The sequence below is a fragment of the Rattus rattus genome, chromosome 3 (genome assembly GCF_011064425.1).
Source record: "Rattus rattus isolate New Zealand chromosome 3, Rrattus_CSIRO_v1, whole genome shotgun sequence".
In the NCBI taxonomy this organism is placed as follows: Eukaryota; Metazoa; Chordata; class Mammalia; order Rodentia; family Muridae; genus Rattus; species Rattus rattus.
In genome coordinates this window covers 14732583-14755399 of record NC_046156.1, presented here as the reverse complement: position 1 = coordinate 14755399, position 22817 = coordinate 14732583, and the positions used below count along the sequence as shown (strand labels likewise).

The window sequence follows — 22817 nt, the reverse complement described above, 5'->3', positions numbered from 1 at the left end:
GTGTACATTCCCACACATACACATAGGTATTACACATGTAAATAAAAATAAAATAAAATCCCCCCTTTAAAAAGGAATTTGTTTTCCGGTTATATTTCTTACATTTATTTTTATTAAATTTCGAGAGTGTGTGGCGTTGTGCAGGTCAGGCTGGTCTATACTTAACTTTGTGATCCAAGCTCTTCTCCAACTCAGTGTGATCCTCCTGACTCAGCCTTCCAAGTGCCAGGATTATAGACATAGGCATAGTGTACCGCACCCGAGCTTATTTTTATATGTATTCGTGATACAAGCTTCATTAGTTATAGCTATTTAGATAAAAGTACCTTTAAATTTTATTTTAAAATTTTAATAAAAATATAATAACATTACTTCTTCCTTTCTTCTTGCTCCTCAACCCTCTCTCCTCACTCCTCTCAATCGGTGATATATATATATATATATATATATATATATATATATATATATATATATATATATATCTTGTCGAGTGCATTTTGGAATGACTTTTGTGTATAAGATCTCAGGGCTGACCACTTTGCATAGGGTATTGGATACTTCTGCACCGACTGCTCCGGGAACGCCTTGGAAGAGGGGACAGAAGGGTTTTATTAACCAGAGTGCCAGAAGTCAGCTGTGAGACTCTGTCTCCTAGAAATGACAGGGACATCATACTTAGACAAATGTATCTTTTACAGCTGTCTAGGCAAATGCGTGTTTTCTCCACCGGTGAGACTGTTTCTAGATTGTCGCAGGTGGGAACCTGTTTAGAGGAAACACTTTCAGATGAAGAAAGTTACCGACATCAGCAACTGTTTTAATGATGTGTCTGTCAGTGAGTGGATACAGTGAGAACAAAGGTTTTGGAGAGTCAAAGACCTAAATGGAAAGATTGCATTTGCTGGTTGCCACTTATGTGACTTGGGAGTAGTAACAAACTTCTCTAAACTTGCTTCTCTCTCTCCCTCTCCCTCTCCTTCTCCCTCTCCCTCTCCCTCTCCCTCTCCCCCTCCCCCCTCTCCCCGTCCCCCTCCCTCCCCCCTATCTCCTCCTTTCTGTGTGTGTCCCCAAATTTTATTTTGTGGTGGGAAGAGGGACACCACACAGGCATCATTGACGGCTTATTGAGACCACTTGCTGGATTCTCTCTGTCCACCCCATACTTCTGCGGTCAAACCCAGGACTGGCTAGAGGCACCTTTACTTCCTCAACTGTCTTGCTGGCCCCATCTAGCCATTTTGGCTGGGGGCAGGATACAGAATCCTGAGCATGAAGGCACAGTGGGTACCGTGACTTTTCCGACAGACTCTCCATACCCAGTGAGCATGTCTACTAAGAGAAATTCTGATAAAAACTAAAACAAACAAACAAACAAACAACAACAACAAAACCCAAGCATTTTTACCAAGTAGCTTTTGGAAAGCGACTTTTTAAAGAGAGTAGATTTGGAGGGGTAGGGGTGTGGTGGGGCAGAATATGCCTTAACACCAGCAGCACTTGTGAGGTGCAGGCAGGAGGATCAGAAGTTCAAGGCCAGCTTCAGCTTCAGCTTCACAGCAAGTTGGAAGCCAGTCTTGGTTAGTTAATAGGAGGTTGTCTCAAAAACCACAAAAAAACCCAAAAACCTGACCGAAAGGGTCGATAAGGCTCTGTTCAACTCTTTCTGCATAATCCTCTACAAACTGTCCTTTGCCCTATCTAAACCTGGGGACCTTTTGTTTAGTATGTGCATAGCCTGGAATTTAGGAGGGCTTCGCTCAGCGCCACTGCATGGTGAAAACAGGAGCCTCCGGGCAGGCTGGTTCTGTCCAAAATGCCCTTCTAATTTCAGGTGGAGTACTGTAGCCAGGTCATGGCGATCCATTGTCTTAAGGCTCCTGCTTTCAGGCAACAAGGGAGAAGGGCATAGAGGCTCCTGGGGTGGGCTGCTCTGGGCTACGCAGGGGTCAAGAAGACTAGCTGCAGAAAACTGACTCAGGAACCTGGGGCCTGGGGCCTTGCTTTCCACATGCTTGCCCCATCATAGCTCCTTCTCAGGGAGTTATCAGAATAAAGACTCCTTCATGAAGAAACCTATCCCCACGAAACTGAAGCCTAGAGGGAGGGGCTGCAGTTTTTGCATTCGGAGATCACAGTGCCAGCACCGTACCTGTCCAAAGAAACTGGCGACAGAAACAGACAACGGGCAACCCACCCCCACCCCCACCCCACCCCCGCCGCCACGTGCTTGCTGTAATCTTCATACTCAGGAGGCTGAGGCAAGAGGACTGCTCTCAGTTCAAAGCCAGTGTGGGCCACAAAATGAGCTCAAAAGAAATGCAACGAACTTTTGAAAGAGTCAAACAGAGAGGTCTTGAGGGAAAGGGGGGCGGGAGGGGGAGGGCAGGGTAGCCGGGGGGGGGTGGACGACGGGCGGCCTCACAGCAGCCTTTCCGGGCGACTTCCCTTTATAAGGGCGTCCACTCCACCTGCCTCTCAGAGACACCCGCAGGCGGATCCGGGTGTCCGGACAGTGGGGACTGAAGGAATCTAGGGTCGCGCCATGCCCGAAGGCGAGGAGACGCTGGACCTGCCTGCGTGGAACCGCGCACCGGACCCAGCTTGGGGTCCCCAGCACAGGTGGGTACTCTCCCAGGCACCAGACGTCTGGTCGCCTTCTGGATTCCGGCGTCACCTCCTTCCGGAATATCCCCCGCCGAGGTGTCCCTGCGCCCACACCTGGCCCCTATTCTGCCTCGTGCCCCGGCTCGCAGCCACGTAGAATCGTCCTTCGTGACAGCGCCCTGGGTCGCCCAGCGCTGAAGGAAGTCAGCGGCTTCGGGTGGGGACGAGGGGGCGTGGCGGGAGGACAGGGCCACGTGTAGCGACCAGGGCGCACCCAGCGGCCTTTCCGCAAAGTCCAGTGGCTGAGATTAGAGCGCTGGCTGGACTAGTAAGAGGCTTTGGTCCCCTAAGGCTTCCTTTTGGGGACCATTGTCCCGCAGGGCGGGAAATGGATGCGCAGTGGACCCACTTTCTAGCTCCTCCAGTCCCCAGAGCCCTGGAAAGTTCTGACGGAGGAGCGCTGGCGCTGCAACTGATGGTTTTTCCAGGCAAGAGACCGGGAGAGACAGAGACAGAGAGAGAGATGGGATGTTTTCACGAGTTTTGTTTTTTGGCTTATTTGTTTGTTTGTGTTTCTTTCCCGGAGACAGGACTCTGAAAAGATCCTGGTTGGCTCTACCTTAGAGTTCTTGCTACCTCGGGCGAGCTAATGCTAACTGCTTGCACTTAGTTAAAAATAAGGCTGATTTTTTTTTTTTTTTTTTGCCTTCCGGAACAGACAGGCCTTTTCTTAGGTGGGAGGGTTGCGGTGTGGTCAGCCCTGGTTTCCTCAGCTCTCTGAAAAGCCGTTCAGTTAAGCCAGGTGGCCCTGCCAAGCCGCCTCTCCTGAATTTGAATGTCTGCAGCAGCGCAATTGAGCCCGGAAGGGAAGTGAGGACAAAGTGGCCTTTGGCTCCTGCTCCTCGTTGCTCTTAAAACAAATAGTGGTGGGTTGTTAAAGTTTTCTAAGGAGCCATGAGCAGCCTCTGCCTTCCCAGCAGGGTGCTCTCAGGGCCAGCAAGGAAAACTGAGTCGTGGGGGAATTCGTCTGTGATGGCTACTGGAGTGGATAATTTTCTTCAAGGGTAGCATAGATTTCTCAGGCCTTCAAAAGACCAGTTTTGAACTATAAAACCATGTTGGTGAGACTGGAGAGGTGTTTTCTTGCAAGCTCAAGGAATGCTGTGGAACCTGGTAAAAAACACTTGGTGGTGTAATCGATCCTAATGCAGAACAGGTAGGAGAGGCAGGAGGACCCCAAAAGTTCACAGCCAGCCAGTCAGCCCTAACTTCAGAGCTCCAGGCCAGTGAGAGACCCTGTCTCAAAGGAGGTCTGTGTTGTTCCTGAGGATGACTCCCACGGCTGCCCCCACATTCGAAATAGGTTTGTACACATAGGAATACATAAATACACATTCATTCATTAAAAGAAAACATTGGGGGTTGGGGATTTAGCTCAGTGGTAGAGCGCTTGCCTAGAAAGCGCAAGGCCCTGGGTTCGGTCCCCAGCTCTGAAAAAAAAAGAAAAGAAAAGAAAAGAAAAAAAAAACCAAAAAATAAAACAATTGGAGCGACTTTGAGATCTGAGAAGAGTTGTGAATGACCCACCCAAATGTCTAATGCCATGCAATCTGCAAGCTACATCTTTGATAGCAGAGGTTATTTTTAATAGGCCCCTTGGCACCTACTCTTCTGTCTTGTCTCTGAATTATAGTCCTAAAAACTGAGGAGCAAATGCCCCTGGGTTATGTTCTCACTGTCTTCTGGCCTGGAGAATGGCGGTGTTTATGTTAGCTGTGATACTTAACTTTCAATTTTATTTTTGTTTGACTTTCGTTTTTCCTTCAGGGCTTAAATAATTTTTTTTTAAAACACGTATTCTGTGCTGTCTGAAGCGTGCATTGCTAAAGGACAGAGACTTGCATATGCATGGAAACCACTTCTGGAGGCTTGTAGATGTGCCATATACCATAGGCAGGTGCACTGCTGTCCCATACTGGTGGGAAGAGAGGAGATGAGGATGGAAGAGAGGTGTTGCAGGAGGTGAGGGAACTGCCCATGGATGCAAATTCTGATGTTCTGTGTACAAGGGACCAAGCACGCAGCTCTCTCTGGAAGTGAACACAAACTTTGCACTGCCAAGAGCTACTCAGGAAGTTCATGATGTTCTCAGCCAACAGCACACATCTGGGGAGGTTGGATGGGTTGTCTGTTTTGAACCTGGATTCTGTAGGATGTTTGCTCATCTTCCTCTGTAAGTCCTAGGAGATATTCAATGCTGGCACACCTTTCCCATTCAGCAAAACTTTCCTGAGCCAGGTCCTACGGCCAGGGTCTGTCTAAAAGCAGGCACCTTTCCTGTAACCTCCTATATGAAGAGTTTCAGACTCTCTTCTCTCAAGAAGGATGATTTTTATTTAAAAAAAAAAAAAAAAAAAGTAACAACCCTGAAGTCTGCCAACAAAGCCAGAAGACTCAGGACACGTTTTGAACAAAACCGAATGTCAGGGAAGAATAGACTTAGAGCTCACCTCTCTGCTCAGTGGCTTCCCTGTCACTGGCACGAAACTCAAATTAAGACTGTTTCTGAAACCTAGTGGAAAAAAAAATCACCACCAACAACCAGGCGGCTCCTTGTGGTTATGGTTTGTGAGTAACAACAGTCGCCAAAGAAAACCAATTTGGCCCTAAGAACTGAAGTGAGCTGCTCTCTTCGTCTGGGGCTTGGCGTTTAAGGTCTGAATATTACTTCTGAAGTGTGAAGTGAGTCTTTAGAGTACCTCCCGTCCCATATGGAGAAAAGCAACTTTATTTCCAAAAGTGTTTTCTTTTAGTTATTATTTATTTTAATTTGTGTGTAGCGCTCTCTCTCTCTCTCTTTCTCTCTCTCTGAATGTATGAATGTATGTATGTATGCATGCATGCATGCATGCATGTATGTATGTATGTATGTATGCATGCTGAGTGTATAAGTGCCCATAGAGGCCAGAAGGGGGCTTCTCACCCCTTGGCTAGAGTAACATGTGGTTGTGAGCTGCCTGAAGGGAATGCCAGAACCCATCCTCAGGGCCTCTGGAGTAGCAGCAAACACCTCTAACCTCAGAGCCACTGCTGCAGTCCCAGACACTAACAAAAGCAGAACACAGCACTCTGTTGGTATGGAGTACTCTGTTGGTGTGGAGCACTCTGTTGGTATGGAGTACTCTGTTGGTGTGGAGCACTCTGTTGGTGTGGGGCACTCTGTTGGTGTGGAGCACTCTGTTGGTGTGGAGCACTCTGTTTGGCATGGAGCACGTGTCGATGTGTGCTCATTTGCTTCTGCAGTCATTTGCATTTCCCCTCTGAAGTCTTTTTGGACCCTTCAGCTGCAGAACCTCTGTTCTGTTTTGACCTCCATCCCGGCTCTTCCTACCCCAGAGGGAGAGCCTGCTTTGTAGGCACAGGGGGTCCAGTTCCTTTCCTCTCAGATGGCTGTCTTCACCTCTTCTCTTTCTAAAGTTGTCTTTACTTTTTCTCTCTTTGAAATACATCTCCATGACTTCTGGAACATTGTCGTTGATGTCCTAACTGTTGAAGACCCTTGGTTTAAATAATGGGCATTTAGGCATTTAGAAGAAAACTGTATTGTCCATCCCGGCTAGAGAGATTGACTAGAGACTCAGGAGCACGGTGTGTGACAGCTTGTTGCTAACTGAGGTAAACTAGGCATCCTGACACTTATTTTTTCATTTTTTTAAATCTTTATTAACTTGAGTATTTCTTATTTACATTTCGATTGTTATTCCCCTTCCCGGTTTCCAGACCAACATCCACTTAACCCTCCCCTCCCCTTCTATATGGGCTTCCCCTCCTCATCCTCCCCCCATTACCCACCCTCCCCCCCAACAATCCCGTTCACTGGGGGTTAAGTCTTGGCAGGACCAAGGACTTCCCCTTCCACTGGTGCCCTTACTAGGATATTCACTGCTACCTATGAGGTTGGAGCCCAGGGTCAGTCCATGTATAGTCTTTGGATAGTGGCTTAGTCCCTGGAAGCTCTGGTTGGTTGGCATTGTTGTTCATAGGGGGTCTCAAGTCCCATCAGCTCTTTCAGTCCTTTCTCTGATTCCTTCAATGGGGGTCCTGTTCTCAGTTCAGTGGTTTGCTGCTGGCATTCGCCTATGTATTTGCCATACTCTGGCTGTGTCTCTCAGGAGAGATCTACATCCGGCTCCTGTCAGCCTGCACTTCTTTGCTTCATCCATCTTATCTAGTTTGGCGGCTGTATATGTATGGGCCACATGTGGGGCAGGCTCTGAATGGGTGTTCCTTCTGCCTCTGTTCTAAACTTTGCCTCCCTATTCCCTGCCAAGGGTATTCTTGTTCCCCTTTTAAAGAAGGAGTGAAGCATTCGCATTTTGGTCATCCCTCTTGAGTTTCATGTGTTCTGTGCATCTAGGGTAATTCAAGCATTTGGGCTAATAGCCACTTATCAATGAGTGCATACCATGTGTGTTTTTCTGTGATTGGGTTGCCTCACTCAGAATGATATTTTCCAGTTCCATCCATTTGCCTACGAATTTCATAAAGTCGTTGTTTTTGATAGCTGAGTAATATTCCATTGTGTAGATGTACCACATTTTCTGTATCCATTCCTCTGTTGAAGGGCATCTGGGTTCTTTCCAGCTTCTGGCTATTATAAATAAGGCTGCGATGAACATAGTGGAGCACGTGTCTTTTTTATATGTTGGGGCATCTTTTGGGTATATGCCCAAGAGAGGGTATAGCTGGGTCCTCAGGTAGTTCAATGTCCAATTTTCTGAGGAACCTCCAGACTGATTTCCAGAATGGTTGTACCAGTCTGCAACCCCACCAACAATGGAGGAGTGTTCCTCTTTCTCCACATCCTCACCAGCATCTGCTGTCACCTGAGTTTTTGATCTTAGCCATTCTCACTGGTGTGAGGTGAAATCTCAGGGTTGTTTTGATTTGCATTTCCCTGATGACTAAAGATGTTGAACATTTCTTTAAGTGTTTCTCAGCCATTCGGCATTCCTCAGCTGTGAACTCTTTGTTTAGCTCTGAACTCCATTTTTTAATAGCATCCTGACACTTATTTGTAACTAATTTTACAAGAGAGCCATCAGCTGGACACTGGGATCAGCTACTCGTTGAAAATTTAGGAAAGAGAAGACAGTCTGGGCACACCATCATTTCAGCCTGCAGCTTCCTAGGCTGCTCAGCTTTCAAGGCCTGTGGTGCTGACGCGACTCCCTCTTCCTGTGGGCCCCAGGGGGCCGATTCTTCCTGACATTTTCAAAAGGAGTGTGGCTCCTTGGGAAGAGGCACTTGGAGGCGAGTGGCTGTACTTCTGGTTCCGGTCTGAGGCAAGAGGGAGGGCAGGGCTGGCTTCATAGGAAGTCAGTGACACAGCTGTCTTCAGGGAAATTCCTGAAAATTCTTCATGTTCATCTTCTGTGAGAGCACCAACCGTAAGGAGAAGCACTTTAGCCTTCCTCCAGGGCTCTTCCTGGGATTGGAGCGACCATAAGATTCATCTTCTCAGAAACAAGCTGAGAAGGGAACCAGAGTTTACTTTAAAAAACAAAAAAAAAAAAAACAAAAAACAAAAAAAAAAAACAAAAAAACCCAAAAACAAACAAACAAACAAAAAAACCCAAACCAACCAACCAAACAAAACAAAACAAAAAAAACCTTCTTGACTTGGACCACAGCTAACTTCTCTTAGAAGACCGGGAATCCACCTAATTCACAAGGAACTTAGATCATAATAAGAAATGGAGTGGAAAAGTGTGTGGTAGCTCTCAGGAGGGAGTCAAAGTTTTCATCTGCTGGACCGGCCATCTGACACTCAGTCCTGGGGACCACGTGGCCACCATTGTGGGAACCCCTAGTGGCCCCTTCAGACTTACCTTCCCTGACTCTGTCCTCCTGCTCAGCAGGCATGAAATACAGGCAAAGGAGTGCTTAGTTCCCTGATATACATCAGACACCTTTATTTTAACTTGCAATAGTAACTAATTCTCACGTTAATCACCAACACTGAAGAAATCATGAAGAAAATCAGCATCACCTGGGAAACACGTCAGACACTGCCTGGATGCGCACTGCTCTTTTTAGATTTTGTTTCCTAGCTCTAGATGTTTTAAAATGTTGAAATATGAACATAAAGACTTACTTAAAACAGAATATTATACTATATTTGTCTTATAATTTTTAAAATGTAGCAACGTAACCGGCATTTTCGGGTTTTTACACACACAAGTCTGATTGCACTGAATATTTTTATAGTCGTCTTAATAGATCGCTATTTTAAAATTTGCAGAAAAATACATAGAACCCTGGTCCTCGATCACACAAATGCTCATAGATAGAGTGGTTTTTAATACTTTCATTTCTTCTGCTTCCCTTGTGTTTGATAACTGGGGGCTGGGTTCGATTTCTGACAACCTGATTGCCACAGGATCTTAGGGAGTAAATGCCCATCTGCTTTTCAGACCCTTTGCCTGTGGCTGTGTCTTTTTCTCACATTCTTGCTTGTGAGCCTAGCTTTTAATGGCTGAGCCATCTCTCCACTCTGAGCTCTCTTTTTCTTGTTAATAGTTTGGGCTATCAGTAACCTAGTAACTAACAGCAGTAAACCTCAGGCTTCTTCAATATCGTGCAGACTTTCTCTGAGTTTGCCATTTGACTCTGCTTGTGAGTGTGTGTGTGTGTGTGTGTGTGTGTGTGTGTGTGTGTGTGCACATTTGCATATATGTGTGTAGCCCCACTGTGGACATCAGATGTCTTCCTCAGCTGCTCTATGATTTTTACTTATTGAGGCAGAGTCTCATTAAAACCGGACCAGTTCAGTTCATTTCTCTAGTTAGCCAGCTCGTGCCCTGGATCTCCTACTTCTGCTTCCAGAGAGCTGGGATTACAGAGGCCTCTCACATCTGCCTGGTTTTGGCATGCTTCTGGGAATCTGAACACTGGCCACTTCCTCAAATCTGAACACTGTCCCATTTCCTCAGCAAGCACTTTATCCCTGAGCTCTCTCTCCAGCCTGCTGCCTTTTATTACTTTTTGACTTATATGTCACCCGCTTCTATCACTCATGTCCGAGCCTTCTGAGACTTGTACTTAGAATGACACATCAAAAATACATACATATACACATACACATATACATACATCATATACATATATCTATATCATATATATACAAATATACATATACATACACATACATATCATACACATACATCATATACATCATATACATTGTATGCATCATATATACCACATACACATACAATACATATATATATATATATGTGTGTGTGTGTGTATATATGGTTCAGCTACTGATTTTATTTTTTAATGTACCTATTTTTTTTCTATTTTCATATTTCATTTCTGGAGGCAGTCTTTGGCCCAAAGCACGGTAATGATTTATCAAGTTGATTCTATAAAAAAAAACATCAGGATTAGTGAATAAAATAAAGTAGCATTTCTACCAGTGAACCAGGCACCTAAACTACCCAGAACCTTCTGAACATATTGGCCTTATTATTTCACTCAGTTCAGTCTAACATTTTCAACTTTCTATTGTTGGTATTGATGTTTCTGTTGCTACGATTTGATTTTCAAGGACACCGACTGAGGAAACGTTTATACAGCCAGTGTGGTGGCCTCAGGTGGTCTGATGTGCGTTGGCAGATACAGTGGAGCAGGGCTCTAGGAAGCTCTCACAGGAAAGAGAGTTGTGCCACTGGGTTGGAGGAGGATAAAGGTATACAATAAGAAACAGAAGCGCCATTGCAGTAATGTGGGCACAAGTAGCAAAGCGTCCCTCGCTGTAATCTCAGCCTTTGGGAGGCCGAGACAGGAGGAGCCCTAATTCAAAACCTGCCTGGTAACAGGATGGGAATAAAAAGTAAAAGGAGGGTTGCGACTACAGCCTAGCTAGTGGGAGAGCTCTGGCTTACCACATTCAAGGTTCAAGGTCCAGTGTCCAGTCCTGCAAGGAAAAAGCCCAAAGGCCAGCCTTACAAGTGAGCCGAGAAAGGACAAGAAAGACCTAGGTGTGCAAAGAGCTCAGAAACAGCGTAAACCCCTAAGTCAGGGGAATGTTCCAGAGCTGGGAGTGACTCCATGGTGCAGTGAGGAAGCAGAGGGAGTGTGGGGAGAAGTGGGCTAGAGTCTTGTGAGCAAGGCCAGGAAGTGGTAGGAGGGTCCGTGCTAGTTCTGAGAGGAGGAGAAAGTCCCAGAGGGGGTTGTAGCTGGAAACTAAACCAAATGGGCTGTCACCACTTTAGAGGTGACTGAGTCAGTCCGAAGTGTTGCTCTGTAGCTGAGAGGTGGGGCCCTGGGAAGCCACCCCTCTCATCAGGTAAGAGAAAAGGGCCCAGAGCAGAGAGGCTGCAGGAGGAGCTGGGCTGGGGAAAGACTTGACAGACGGGACCTGAGAGGGATGTTTCTCAGCACTGTCACCTCTAACTGACACCCTGGTGCCCACTGCAAACCTCATGCTAATTAGGCCATGTCCAGGGCCTATGGCCCAAGTGGCTCTCCTGTGGAACTGACAAGGAACCACAGAATTGCCTGGATGAACGTCACAGGTGGCTGCACTGAGAAGGCAGGAGGCAGAAGGAGGATCGGTTTGGGGATTCTTATAGATATGTGGATGGAATTTCCAGAAAGGAGTAGGTAAGGGAATGGAGCGGGGTGGGGGGTGAGAAAGGGGTAGAGAGGGAGGGGGAGAGAGAGGTGGTGGAGGGGAGTTGAGAGAGGCAAGGGAGGGGGAGAGACATAGGTGGGGAGGGACGAGGAGAGAAAGTGGGGGAGGGAGGAAGGGAGAGAGATGGTGGTGGGGAACTGAGAAGAGAGAGGTAGGGGAGGGAGGGAGAGAGGTGGTGGAGGGAGAACTGAGAGAGAGAGGTAGAGGTGGAGGAGGGAGAGAAGGAGAGGGAGGGAGGGGGAGAGAGAGAGAGAGAGAGAGAGAGAGAGAGAGAGGAGGGGAGTTGAGAGAAGCAGGGGAGTGGGGGGAGAGATAGGTGGGGAGGGGGAACTGAGAGAAAGAGGTAGAGGTGGAAGAGGGAAGGAGGGAGAAGGAGAGAGAGGGAGAGAGGGAGAGAGAGAGAGAGAGAGAGAGAGAGGGAGAGAGGGAGAGAGGGGGAGGGAGAGAGAGAGAGAAGTCCCATCAAGTGCATAGTGTTGACATCACAGGACTGGATAAGCTCTCTAGAGGAAAGGACAGGTAACAGAAGAGCCACTGGAGTAAGCCCTGGCATTTACAAGTCAGACAGAAGAGGAGCAGCAAGGAGGCTGAGGTAGCCTGGTGACATGTGAAGAAAGGAAACCAAAAATCCCGAAATGTTCCAGAAGTTGAGGGAAGGGCTGTGCCACAGGCAGGCAGTTAGCTGTGTCAGATGCTGCTCAGCCAGCAAGCCACTGCTTAGCAGTACTGGGGAATCCGCAGGGGGTTTGCTCTGAGTTTTATGGAGCAAGGGACCAGGGACTAGTTGTATGGGCTCTAATTTCCTGTGGCCAGTGTAGGTTACAGTGCATCACGGTGGGGAAGTCAAGGCAGCAGGAATCTGAGGAAGATGTGGCGTCCTCACATGGAGTCACAGCGAGGAACAGAAAGATGAATGCTGACATTTCCCTCACTGTCTCCATTTTGTTCAGCCCAGGGAACAGTGACAGCCACGTTCAGAGCAGGGTCTCCCCACCTCAGTGAACTCACAGGCACACTGAGGATTCTCTCCTGGGTTGTTCTAGACCGTGTGACCTGCGGTCTCTTTTCCTCTTAGTTTGATCACACCAGAGCATGGAAGCCTCCTGAATTTATGCATTTAGGTATTTTGCCAGGATTTTACATATTTTCCAAAGAAGACATGAGAACTCAACATTTGCCCTCCATCCCCGATCATTCTATTGGCCATCGGTCCCCAAGAAATGCTAACCTGGGTATCAAGAAAGAGTAACAGTTGAGTCTCAGTGAAAATCGGATTTTTGTATTAGGTTCAGACTACCCAACTTGACTCCTTGGTAGCAGGAGGAGATAACCACAGGCCACTTCTCAACCAGGTCTGTCATTAGAATCACCCTGTCACTCCTGTCAGGCAGAGTAACGGTCACCCAAGTGGACGTTCAAAGCAATAGCAGTCTGGAGGGGCTGTATCTTTGCCAGCAAGATGCCATCGCCATCGTTGCACCCGGTATGTGCATGTTTCAGAAGCAAAGGTCAAGCACCTTTGTCTCAGTCCTACGGTGAAACTTATGGTTAAACATCATTGGTAATTGTTTTCCAAAGCTTCGGGTTTCCACATACTTGGTTTGACAAAACCTTAGTCATATGATGACCCTAAGCCCAACCATCACGTGGTCTCAATTGCTTACGGAAAGGAAGATATTCTCATTAACGAGCACAACTGTGGCCTTCTCCCTTCTTCTTCCCAACCCTGGACCAGCCTCAGGTTTCTCCTCCACCCATCTCTAGTACTTGTTTGACACCTAGTCTGACTGAGTTTCTATTCTATTCCATATCTTTTTTCGATGCATATAGATACTGTCTTTCCACCCACCCCTCACCTTTGGTAATTTGGTCTTCAACTGTGTTATTTAGTAAGCTTATAAAGTTTCAGGAGATAAGAATATGACTTAGTAAGTGCTTGTTATACAATCATGAGCACCATCTTTAGAATCTGTGCTAAAACAAACAAACAAACAAACGGAAAAACAAAAGTCAGGGTTGTGGTGGCTCCTGCCTGAGATCCTAGGGCAGGGGAGGTCCTTAGGACTCTCTGGCCAGCTAGCCTAGTCTAATCTGTGAGCTCCAGATTCAGGGAGAAAGCTAGCTCCTCCTCCTCTTGCTCCTCCTCCTCCTCCTTTTCCTCCTCTACTCCCCTGTCCCTCCTCCCTCCTCCTCCTCCTCTTCTCCCCTTCCTCCTCCTCATCCTCATCAGCGATGGCAGCATAAGGGAGACACCTGATGTCAGCCTCTGGCTTCCATGTGTTTATGGATACATGTGCACTCGAGTATATAAGCACGTGCATACACACAGTGCGAATCATGCACTTCCTTTGGCTTGGCTGGACTAATACTTTGCAAATGCTGTAGTCATTCTGAGTTCTGATCTGTTTTTTTTTTTTGCTTGTTTGTTTGTGTTTTTGTTTGTTTGTTTTTGTTTTTGTTTTTTTTTTTTTTTTTTTTTTTTTTTTTTGCAGCATAAGTGCATGGCTGCCACAGTTGATGAGGTGTTGTCACCAGACACGCACGGATTCCCACTTAGTGTCGGAGTTGTTCTCACCTCCCCTGATGCAAAGAGTTTGTCCTTTTCTGAGCCGTTGCTGACTGTTAAGTCTGTGGTGGGAGTTGCGGCATCTCTCCTGTATCCTCACCCAGTGAGTTTGTGCTTGGGGAAGGAGTGAATGCAGTTTTCAGGTCTCTTGCTCCATCCCTCGGCTGGCGTTCCCCATCACAGGGTGCTGCGAGCTCGCCTGTCGAATGAATGAATGATTTTTGTCCTAAGGGATTGCCTGGTTTCTCTCTTCCTGGCCAGAGAGTCCTAAGGATCTTCAGTTTTTCTGTCCCTTTGGTTTGCACCCCTTTGTTGTTGCTATAGCAACATGCTGTGTACTGATGCCTTCACCTACCCGGCAGCCCCAGGCAAAACTGGGAAGAGGGAAGATGAACAATCAGGGAAATTTCAATAATTTACACATTTAAACTTTTCCTTTGAGATACAAGAATTTTTGAACCCCAATATTATCTACTTTTCTCCAAAATTTCTTTAGATATTTAAAATCTGAATGAAATGTATTTTTAAAAGCTATCATATCTCGATCATTTATTATGTCAACTAACATTTTCCTCTGTATTTTCATTATCCAAGCAACCAGTCTCACCCTGCTAAGGCTTTCCTGTATTCTGAGATTGCATGGCTTTGGGGAGGGGAAGCTTTTTCTGGAGAGTTTTCTTCCTGGTAATCCTTCCCAGTGTTAGAAACATCTTAACAGCTGAGTTAGTTAAGCAACCAGTCTGAAAGGTCACTGTAGTTCAGACAAATCTTGGTGAGTTTCACTTTTGGGCTTTGATACTTTTTATTATCTTGGTTTTTCAAAAGCCTTGTTGCTTTTGCTCTCTTTTTTCTGGCTCTGCCTGAGGCTACTATGCTAGTGTGTGTGTGTGTGTGTGTGTGTGTGTGTGTGTGTGTGTGTGTGTGTGAGAGAGAGAGAGAGAGAGAGAGAGAGAGAGAGAGACAGAGACAGAGACAGAGAGACAGAGACAGAGACACAAAGAGAGACACAGAGAGAGGCAGAGAGACACAGAGACAGAGAGAAAGATAGAGAGACAGACAGACAGACACGCAGACACACACAAAGAGAGACAGAGAGAGACAGAGACAGAGGTGTGTCCTATGTTTTGTGGGTGCCTCTCTCTGCTTCCCTGGAAATGAGATTACAGCGTGCTAACTACAGCTGGCATTTCCCGTAGGTTCTAGGAAATCAGATCCAGTTCCTGCTTACAAGGCAATCACTTTACTGAGCTTTGTCTCCCTAACTCTCAGGACTTCTTACTAAAGGGTCTTGGGATAACGGTAATACCAGTTACCATTGAACACTGAGTGGCTAGGGATGGGAAGGAATCAGGAGCAGACATTGCTGGATGTCTCTTGCAGCTGCTGGGCTGCAGTGCATACCCCTCTGCTCCAGGATGTACATCAATATAGCTCCCGACAAGTCTTAATTGTACTTCTGCCATCCACATCTTCAGTGGCCTGAGCTCTAGAAGGCACAGAAGTGTCGCCAGCAGAAGCTGGCTCTCCAGATGTTCACTTGACCAAACACTTCGTGTGTTTACTACTCTTCATGCTAAAACAAGCTTAGGTTCAGAATTTCTTACACAATCTCTCAATCTCTCTCTCTCTCTCTCTCTCCCTCCCTCCCTCTCTCTCTCCCCCTCTCCCCCCTTTCTGTGTGTGTGTGAAGGCTTCTCCATACATCAGGATTCTAAGGATTCAGAACATCTTTTCACATTTACTAGATGAGAAGCTTATCATGAATATAAGGGTGGATCATTTAGCGCTTGTCTTAGTCAGGGTCTCATTGCTGTGACAAGACGCCATGACCATGGCAACTCTTATAAAGGCAAACGTCTAATTGGGGCTGGCTTACAGTTTCAGAGGTTCAGTCCATAATCATCATGGCAGAAAGCAAGGCAGCATGCAGGCAGACAAGGTGCTGAAGGAACCAAGGCGGCGAGGAGGAGACTCTCTGCATAGACAGAGCTTGAGCACTAGGTCAATCCCACAACCCCACCCCCCACTCCCCTCAGTGACTCACTTCCTCCAACAAGGCCACACCTACTCCAACAGGGCCGCACCTCCTAATAGTGCCACTTCCCATGGGTCAAGCATATTCAAACCACCACAAGAGCTAAAGTGATGGTGGCTGACTAAAATTATCACTCACACAGGCATCTTCTTGGGGTTCTAAAGCTCCTTTCTGAGGATGCTGTTCTCAGGCTCAGGGAAGATGATCCATTCTTATAAGTGGGTCCCTCCTCCTCCCCAGTCAGGTGCCCTTGCAGCATTGACACCCGTGTATTATGACCAAGATGGAGCTCTTCTTACATTCTGCACCCCTCACCTTAGAGTCAGAACTTTGTGCCTGGAATCATGGGTAAACCACGGTGCAGCCCTTGCTTGCCTGCTTAATTATGATGTGCTCATAAGTCTGTCCTGATGGAGCTCAAGAATGTGACCTTCAGGGACCCTACTCAGCTCCATGTCCTGTCCCTAGCACCAGACCACAGAGTAAGTGCTCCATCAGTCAAGAAGGCCAACTAAGGAGCTGCCTGTAGCAGGCTCAAGGCAAACACATATGTAAATTCTTTCTTGAGGTATAGCTGAGACTGGCCTGAAACTCGCTATGTAGCTCAGGTTGGCCTGGAAGTCCTTCAAATCCTCTTGTCTCAGCTTGTGGAGTGCTGAGACTATAGATACGATTCACAACGTCCAGCTTTGTCTTTTAAAACAAGACTCATTTAGTAGCTGGTTTCTCACATTTAAAAGTTATTTTGTTTATTAAAGTTTATCTTATAGGCGTTTTACCCATGTTGTATGGCAAGCAAGGCTACTTTTCTTTTCTTTTCACCTTATTTTTATGTTGATGGGTGTTTTACCTGCTTGTCATCCTGTGCACCACATGTTTGCAAGTGCCTAGGAGAGAGTTTTGGATCTGATCTCCTAGAGCTGAAGACAGGCAGTTGATAGCAACATACGGGTGCTTGGAATTGAACTTGGGTCCCCTGGAGAAGCAGTCAGTGACGTTAGCCACTGAGCCACCTCTCTAGTCTCAACAAGGCTCTTTTCCAAGATATCCAGTTCTGGTGCACACAGTTGTGCGTGCTTGGTTTCTGCTGCATTCTAAGGTCTTTTGTTATCTGATTACCACTGGTCTGGGTATGTTTAAAGAGGTGCTGGTCATAGCTTACGATTTACACATTATACTGTCCCAAGTCATCAGAAGCACAAAGGGAAGTTCTAGTTTGAAACCTCCAGATTCAAGCAACCCCACACTTTGAAGTACCCTAGTCACCTAGGTCTGAGTCCCACTGGTCTGGCTTACCACTAGCATGTCTGGGGATGGGCTGGCGTTTTCATTTCCCCTTTACTTTGGAAATAGGATATGGAGTCAGTCTGGTCTGTGGGGTGGCCTTAGGAGTGGTTTCTCAGCCTATTTCCAGAGATGAAAGTGCTTTGGGGCACACATATGTGTGAGAGGATACTCTGCTGTCAGCTCATGTGGGATCTGGCGTGAGCCCTAGTTTCTTGGTCCCCTATTATAAAAGCACCCCTTAAGTCCCAGAGTGTGAGCCTGGCAGTTGGCATTGCTCTGGACATCTGGTGGATGCCCCCGGAGCTCTCGCTGTTAGACAGACCGTGGGGTCTTTACGGCGTTTTCTCCATCCACCTTCAAGCAGTGTGGATTTCACATGGGGAGTGTTTTCTCCACCTCTCACCCTCATCTTCTTTCTCTACTCACTTTTCTCTCCCCTCCCTCTGTCTTTCCTTCTCTGTCTTCCTTCTTCTTCATTTCCTCATTTCTGGCAGGAGGATTCAAGCTAACCTAGTGTACCAATCTTAGACGCAAGATTAAAAAAAAAAAACAAAGAAAGAAAAATTACCAAATTAGAAGCAGAAAAACAGGACCCACAAGACGGCTTAGCAGGTAAAGGCAGTTGCTGTGGAAGCCTGGTTCAATCCCACGTAAAGGTGGAAGGAGAGAACTGGCTCAATTCAGTTGTCCTCTGACTTCCCACACACACCACAGTGTTTACGTTCTGCCCCATCCTGCCTTTCTGAGCTTCCTTTAAAGTTGTTAGTCAAGGTAGATAACAGATCATAAGGCATGCAGGACGATGTTTAAATAGTCTCTGTAAGCAGATTTACAAGATTTACAACCCCCAGTTCCAAAACCTTCCTAAGGAATCCATTACTTGAGCAGTTTTCCTGTCCAGCAGCACATACACTTAAGACGTGCCCTACTTTAAGGGACGTAAGACGCCAAGACTTAAGCTCGAGACGGATAACTTCTGAGACAGTTGGAAAAAGGCGTGCTGGTGACCCTTTTTCTGGTTCCTCTGACATTCTGGGCTAGCTCCAGTCTCTGCAAACTCCTCCAGTTATGGTGAGAGTCCCTCCAGAAACACCACAGACAGTGTTTTTCATCTACGATCTCTGATCTTTGTTGACTTGTCCAAACAGGAGAAGTTTATCACAATAGTCCCATGGTGAGCATGCTGATAACATTCTACTGTGAAATCTATGTTATTCCATTACGCTGTATGCATAGTATCCAAAGATCAACTTGTGCTGTACATGTAGTCTATGTTCATGTTCTATGTTCATTATTAATAAAATTCATGTTTTTAGGTTTTAGGCAAAATGAAAATAGGGGCATTAATAGTTCCTATACTCCCAGCACGCTTTACACTCCTCAGTTTGGAGACTTAATTTAAAAATAAAATAATCCCCACGCGTCTCATCAGTTATGCTCTCAGTTGTTTGAACACATCTCATTGATTGTCTCTGGCCTCCGTGAATCATGTGTCCAGCATGAGTCTGGTGTTGACAAGCAAGTTGGTCAAACTCTAGCTGGCCATGGCCAGAGAGCTGGTGTTCTAATTGTCTTGAGCCATTTACACCTTCAAAGTAAATCTCTCCTCTTTGCCAATTTCCTGCAGCTAAAAATGTGTCACCATCATGTCCATCCCCTGTAACTCTCTCTGCTGGAGTCTTGTAAGCATTGACACCATTCCTAAATGGCGGCTATAATCCTTCTCAGAGTTATAGGCAAGGACCCGCTAGTCCTTCAATAGTCCTCCACTGCCGTGTATCAAATGTCAGTCACTTCCAACCCAAAGTTCCTGATAGCATCCCATCTTGATTGTATCAGTACAACACACTCACACACAGAGAAACTCTCACACCCCCATGCTCTTGGCCCCCCTTTCACTCACGCATTCTTCTAACTCCTTAGGAACAGTGTTGCATGTTAAGATGCGGGAAACGGCAGACAGCAATTTTAATTCTGCTAGTAGGCATTTCGAGGGAACTGGGTGGTTATGCACAAAGGCAGGTGGCAAAGGAGTGGAGCCCTTGTTTGTATTTCTAGGGACATGAGCTTCACTGGTCTGAGGGTTCTGTGTCTGTCGAATTAACGGGGTGAAGGATATGAACAGGAAATGCAGGCCCGGAGTTTGTGAGAAGCAGGCTGTTCCGGGGTATTTAAAACCTGTCTTCTCTGGCAGAGCTGCAATGGCGTCTCTTGATTCTGAGGTGAAGGAAGAATGTCTGAGGGAAGACCTGAAGTTCTACTTCATGAGTCCCTGTGAGAAATACCGAGCCAGACGCCAGATCCCATGGAAACTGGCCTTGCAGATTTTGAAGATAGTCATGGTAACCACACAGGTAATTCACACCCTTACGCTTCCCTTCCAACTATCCTGTCCTTGCTTGTCGGTCGGCAAGACTCACACCACGGAAGTTCACGAATCTAAAACCAAACCTCTTCCAGAGGGCAGAGGGCAGGTCGAAGTTCAATTCAGATGACCTGGTTTTGATAAGGGATCATGAGGCCACATCTCCACAGGATAAGACAAGGTCCATGAGGAAGGGCCTTCTAAATCCCCTCATCCCCTGACCCACGTGAGGTTAGGCATCAAGGTGTTCTCAAAAATCCCTCAGGCCTGGTTTAAAATGTTTTTGAAAGTCCTCAGATAAAGAAAATGCTAATTTTTCTCTCCTATCTCGAGCATTGTCCTCAGGTAAGGGCTAACTACTGGGCGCTCTCAAGAGTGGGTGAGCTGTACATTTGGACCTTGATTTAAGGTTGTCAAGAGAGCAGAAATGGTCATTAGAGTTGTGTAGCTGTTGGCTGTGACATTGAACTCATCTGTGGCAACTTCTCTGATGGTGGTTACCTTGGAAACACGCATCTAGACAAACAAAACAAACAGTACTGACGTGGGGGTCTTTGGGTCCACTGGTACATAATCTACTGGTGCCATCAACCCAAAACTGTAGGGATGATTTTTCTGGAATATAATATGAAGGGTTTAAAGGACGCCTCCGTCTTGGTACAAGAGAGCTTCTTCAGTAAGCGCAGTTGCAGCCTTACTCTGAGTTCATAGGGGGGGGAAGGGTCATTGAGTTGATTGACACGCTGTTCCAGTTCATCCAGCTGCAAGAAAATCAAGCCATGGGGCTGGAGAGACGGCTTAGAGATTCAGAGCACAGACTCTCCTTCCAGAGACCTGAGTTCAATTCCCAGCAACCACATGGTGACTCACAACCATATCTTACTCCGGGCCTAGGGAACCTGAAACTCTCTTCTGAATTCTGTAGGTACCAGGCATGCATGCTGTGCACAGACATACATTCAGGCAGAAACACTCATATACACTAATAGAATAAAACAAAGTAGAAATCATTTTTTAAAAGAAGGAGGAAAGGAAAGCAGTCACTTTGGAAGCAGCAAGACCAGCATCAAGGTGCAGTAAGGAAGATGACTCTCTTACACTTGCCCATTCTTGGTTTTCAGATTTTAGTCTTGGTGACTTATAAGTTAGGGTCTTCTTTATTGTTAGGGTTCCTCAGAAGATGAAGAAATGATTTCGCTCATTATTTACCGGTTTTCTAACGTGCTTCGATTTTGATGTTTTAATTTAGTTCTGTCACTAAAGTTGTAGCTCACATGGGCATAAAAACAATGGCCGCCTTTAATTTGACTTCCTTAGTCTCGATGCTGCTATATCCCACCGACTTCCTCTTCAAAATATCACCCACTCAAGCCTTCCCCAGGCTCGAGGCTCTTCTAGCATAGTCTCTTACCTCTGACTTAGATTTGTTTTAGTTTTTAAGTGTCTGTGCGTATACACGCATGGACGCAGTACCTGGATAGACCAGAGGGGGCAGCAGATCTCCCGGAGCTGGCATTAAACCTGGTTGCAAGTTGCCCAGTGTGGGTGCCATGAACCAAATTCTGATCCTCTGCAAAAGCAGCAAGTGCTCCTCGCCATTGAGTCCTGTTTCTATCTGCTCTGCTCTCCGATTTAAACCACGGAAGAAACATGTCACTTACAGGGCAGCGAAATGGTGACACACTGTAGGTGCCTTGTACAGCTGCCGATAGATCACAGGCTAGTGTTTGCCGCTACCAAACGTAAGGAGGTTTTCATAGGTGCCAATTCGGTTTATTCTCTCTGCTCCATAATTGTTCAGCTCATGGGTGAAGAAACTGGGACAAAAGGGTTCAACAATTCACTTACAGCCCTTGCATTGGTTCCCTGAGGAGCTGGGACCTGAGCCTGGTGGGACTGTACTCCTGGTCTCTCCCGCTGTCTTCTTCTGGATATAGCTTCTGTCTCCCAGGTTCATAGGTAGGAAGGCTTCCTGTTCTTTCCTGCTGTCTTCTGGATATAGCTTCTGTCTCCCAGGTTCACGGGTAGGAAGGCTTCCTAGGTCAGTGACCCTGAAGAGATGAGAGGCATTTAGTCAGAGTTTCACAGCAGGAAACTTTTTAGGAAAACAAAACAAACAAACCAGTTGCTGTGCTCTGCAGTAATTTATGATCTCAGGGAAGCCCCTGTGTTCTCTCCTGAGGGTCAATCTTCCCATCACATCGCTGGCGCCAATCACATGCGATCTCGCTTTTACTGGGCACAGTATGCTTTCTCCTACACTGATTTTACAATGACTGCATTTGCCAGGCTACATTTAACGAGCATTCTGTCTGTCTGTCTGTCTGCCCCCCGCCTCCCGTGTGTGTGATTCTTGTTCACAGCAAATCTTGAGATCTGTTTAGTGGCGTGCTTTTACTGGGCACAGTACGTTTTCTCCTACATGGATTTCATAATGACTGCATTTGCCAGACTACGTTTAACAAGCAGTGTGTGTGTGTGTGTGTGTGTGTGTGTGTGTGTGTGTGTGTGTGTTTGTGTGTGTTTTGATTCTTGTTCTCAGCAAATCTTGAGATCTCGTTAGTGGCACGCAGATGCATTTTCTTGCTGTCATTCTCTTTTTGAAAATAGTCACTTAGTTGACACCATCCTCCTTCACTTCTGTTGACCCCTGTCCTGTCAAGGCCTGAGACTACTATGCCACTTCCCGCTCAGGATCATGCTTCCTTAGAGAAGCGTTGGCAATTTTAGCCCTTTCCTGGTGAGGCTGGCCGGTGTATGAAGACATCCGTTTGTTCCAGGAACAAGAGAACCAGAAAATTTTCCTGTTTGTCATCGCAGAGAGAGAGGTTCCAGGCAGAGGTCACAACGCCACCATCTCAGCACCATGTTCATGGCTTTAAGTTTCAATGAGGCAGTGGCTTTAAATATCAGCCAAGTGTATGCCCCAGTCTTGATCAGCTTGTCCATTCCCTGTCCATACACTTTGTGTTCTTCCTTCTTCACTGTGACCTCGGGAAGGCAGCGTCAAATTTCCCCGCATCTAGAGTCAGCGGGCAGTGTTGGGCAGAGTGTGGCAAGGAGGGTGAGAGAATGAACAGGCTTCAGTGACAGGCAGATGTGACACTTCTAGAGGCTTTCTAGATGGCCCCCCTGAGTCTGTGGCCCAACTTCAGGTTGTACATGTGTACAGTGGTGTTTCATCCAGCACTCGGCTCTGTTTGATGGTGACAGTTGGGTCTTCATTCCCTCTCTGATTCTACGGTGCTACAATAAA

General features: G+C 46.5%; 1 protein-coding gene across 1 annotated transcript in view; it reads left to right on the top strand.

Annotated features, from left to right (window-relative positions):
- Nucleotides 1-2436: 2436 nt before the first annotated feature.
- Mcoln2 (mucolipin 2) overlaps nt 2437-22817 on the top strand; it is a 47155-nt gene continuing 26774 nt past the window's right edge. Inside the window, exons 1-2 of the mRNA XM_032896549.1 lie at nt 2437-2619; nt 19391-19550. Coding sequence (XP_032752440.1) covers nt 2543-2619; nt 19391-19550 — 237 coding nt within the window. The 5' untranslated portion in view covers nt 2437-2542. The remainder of the gene's footprint in view (nt 2620-19390; nt 19551-22817) is intronic.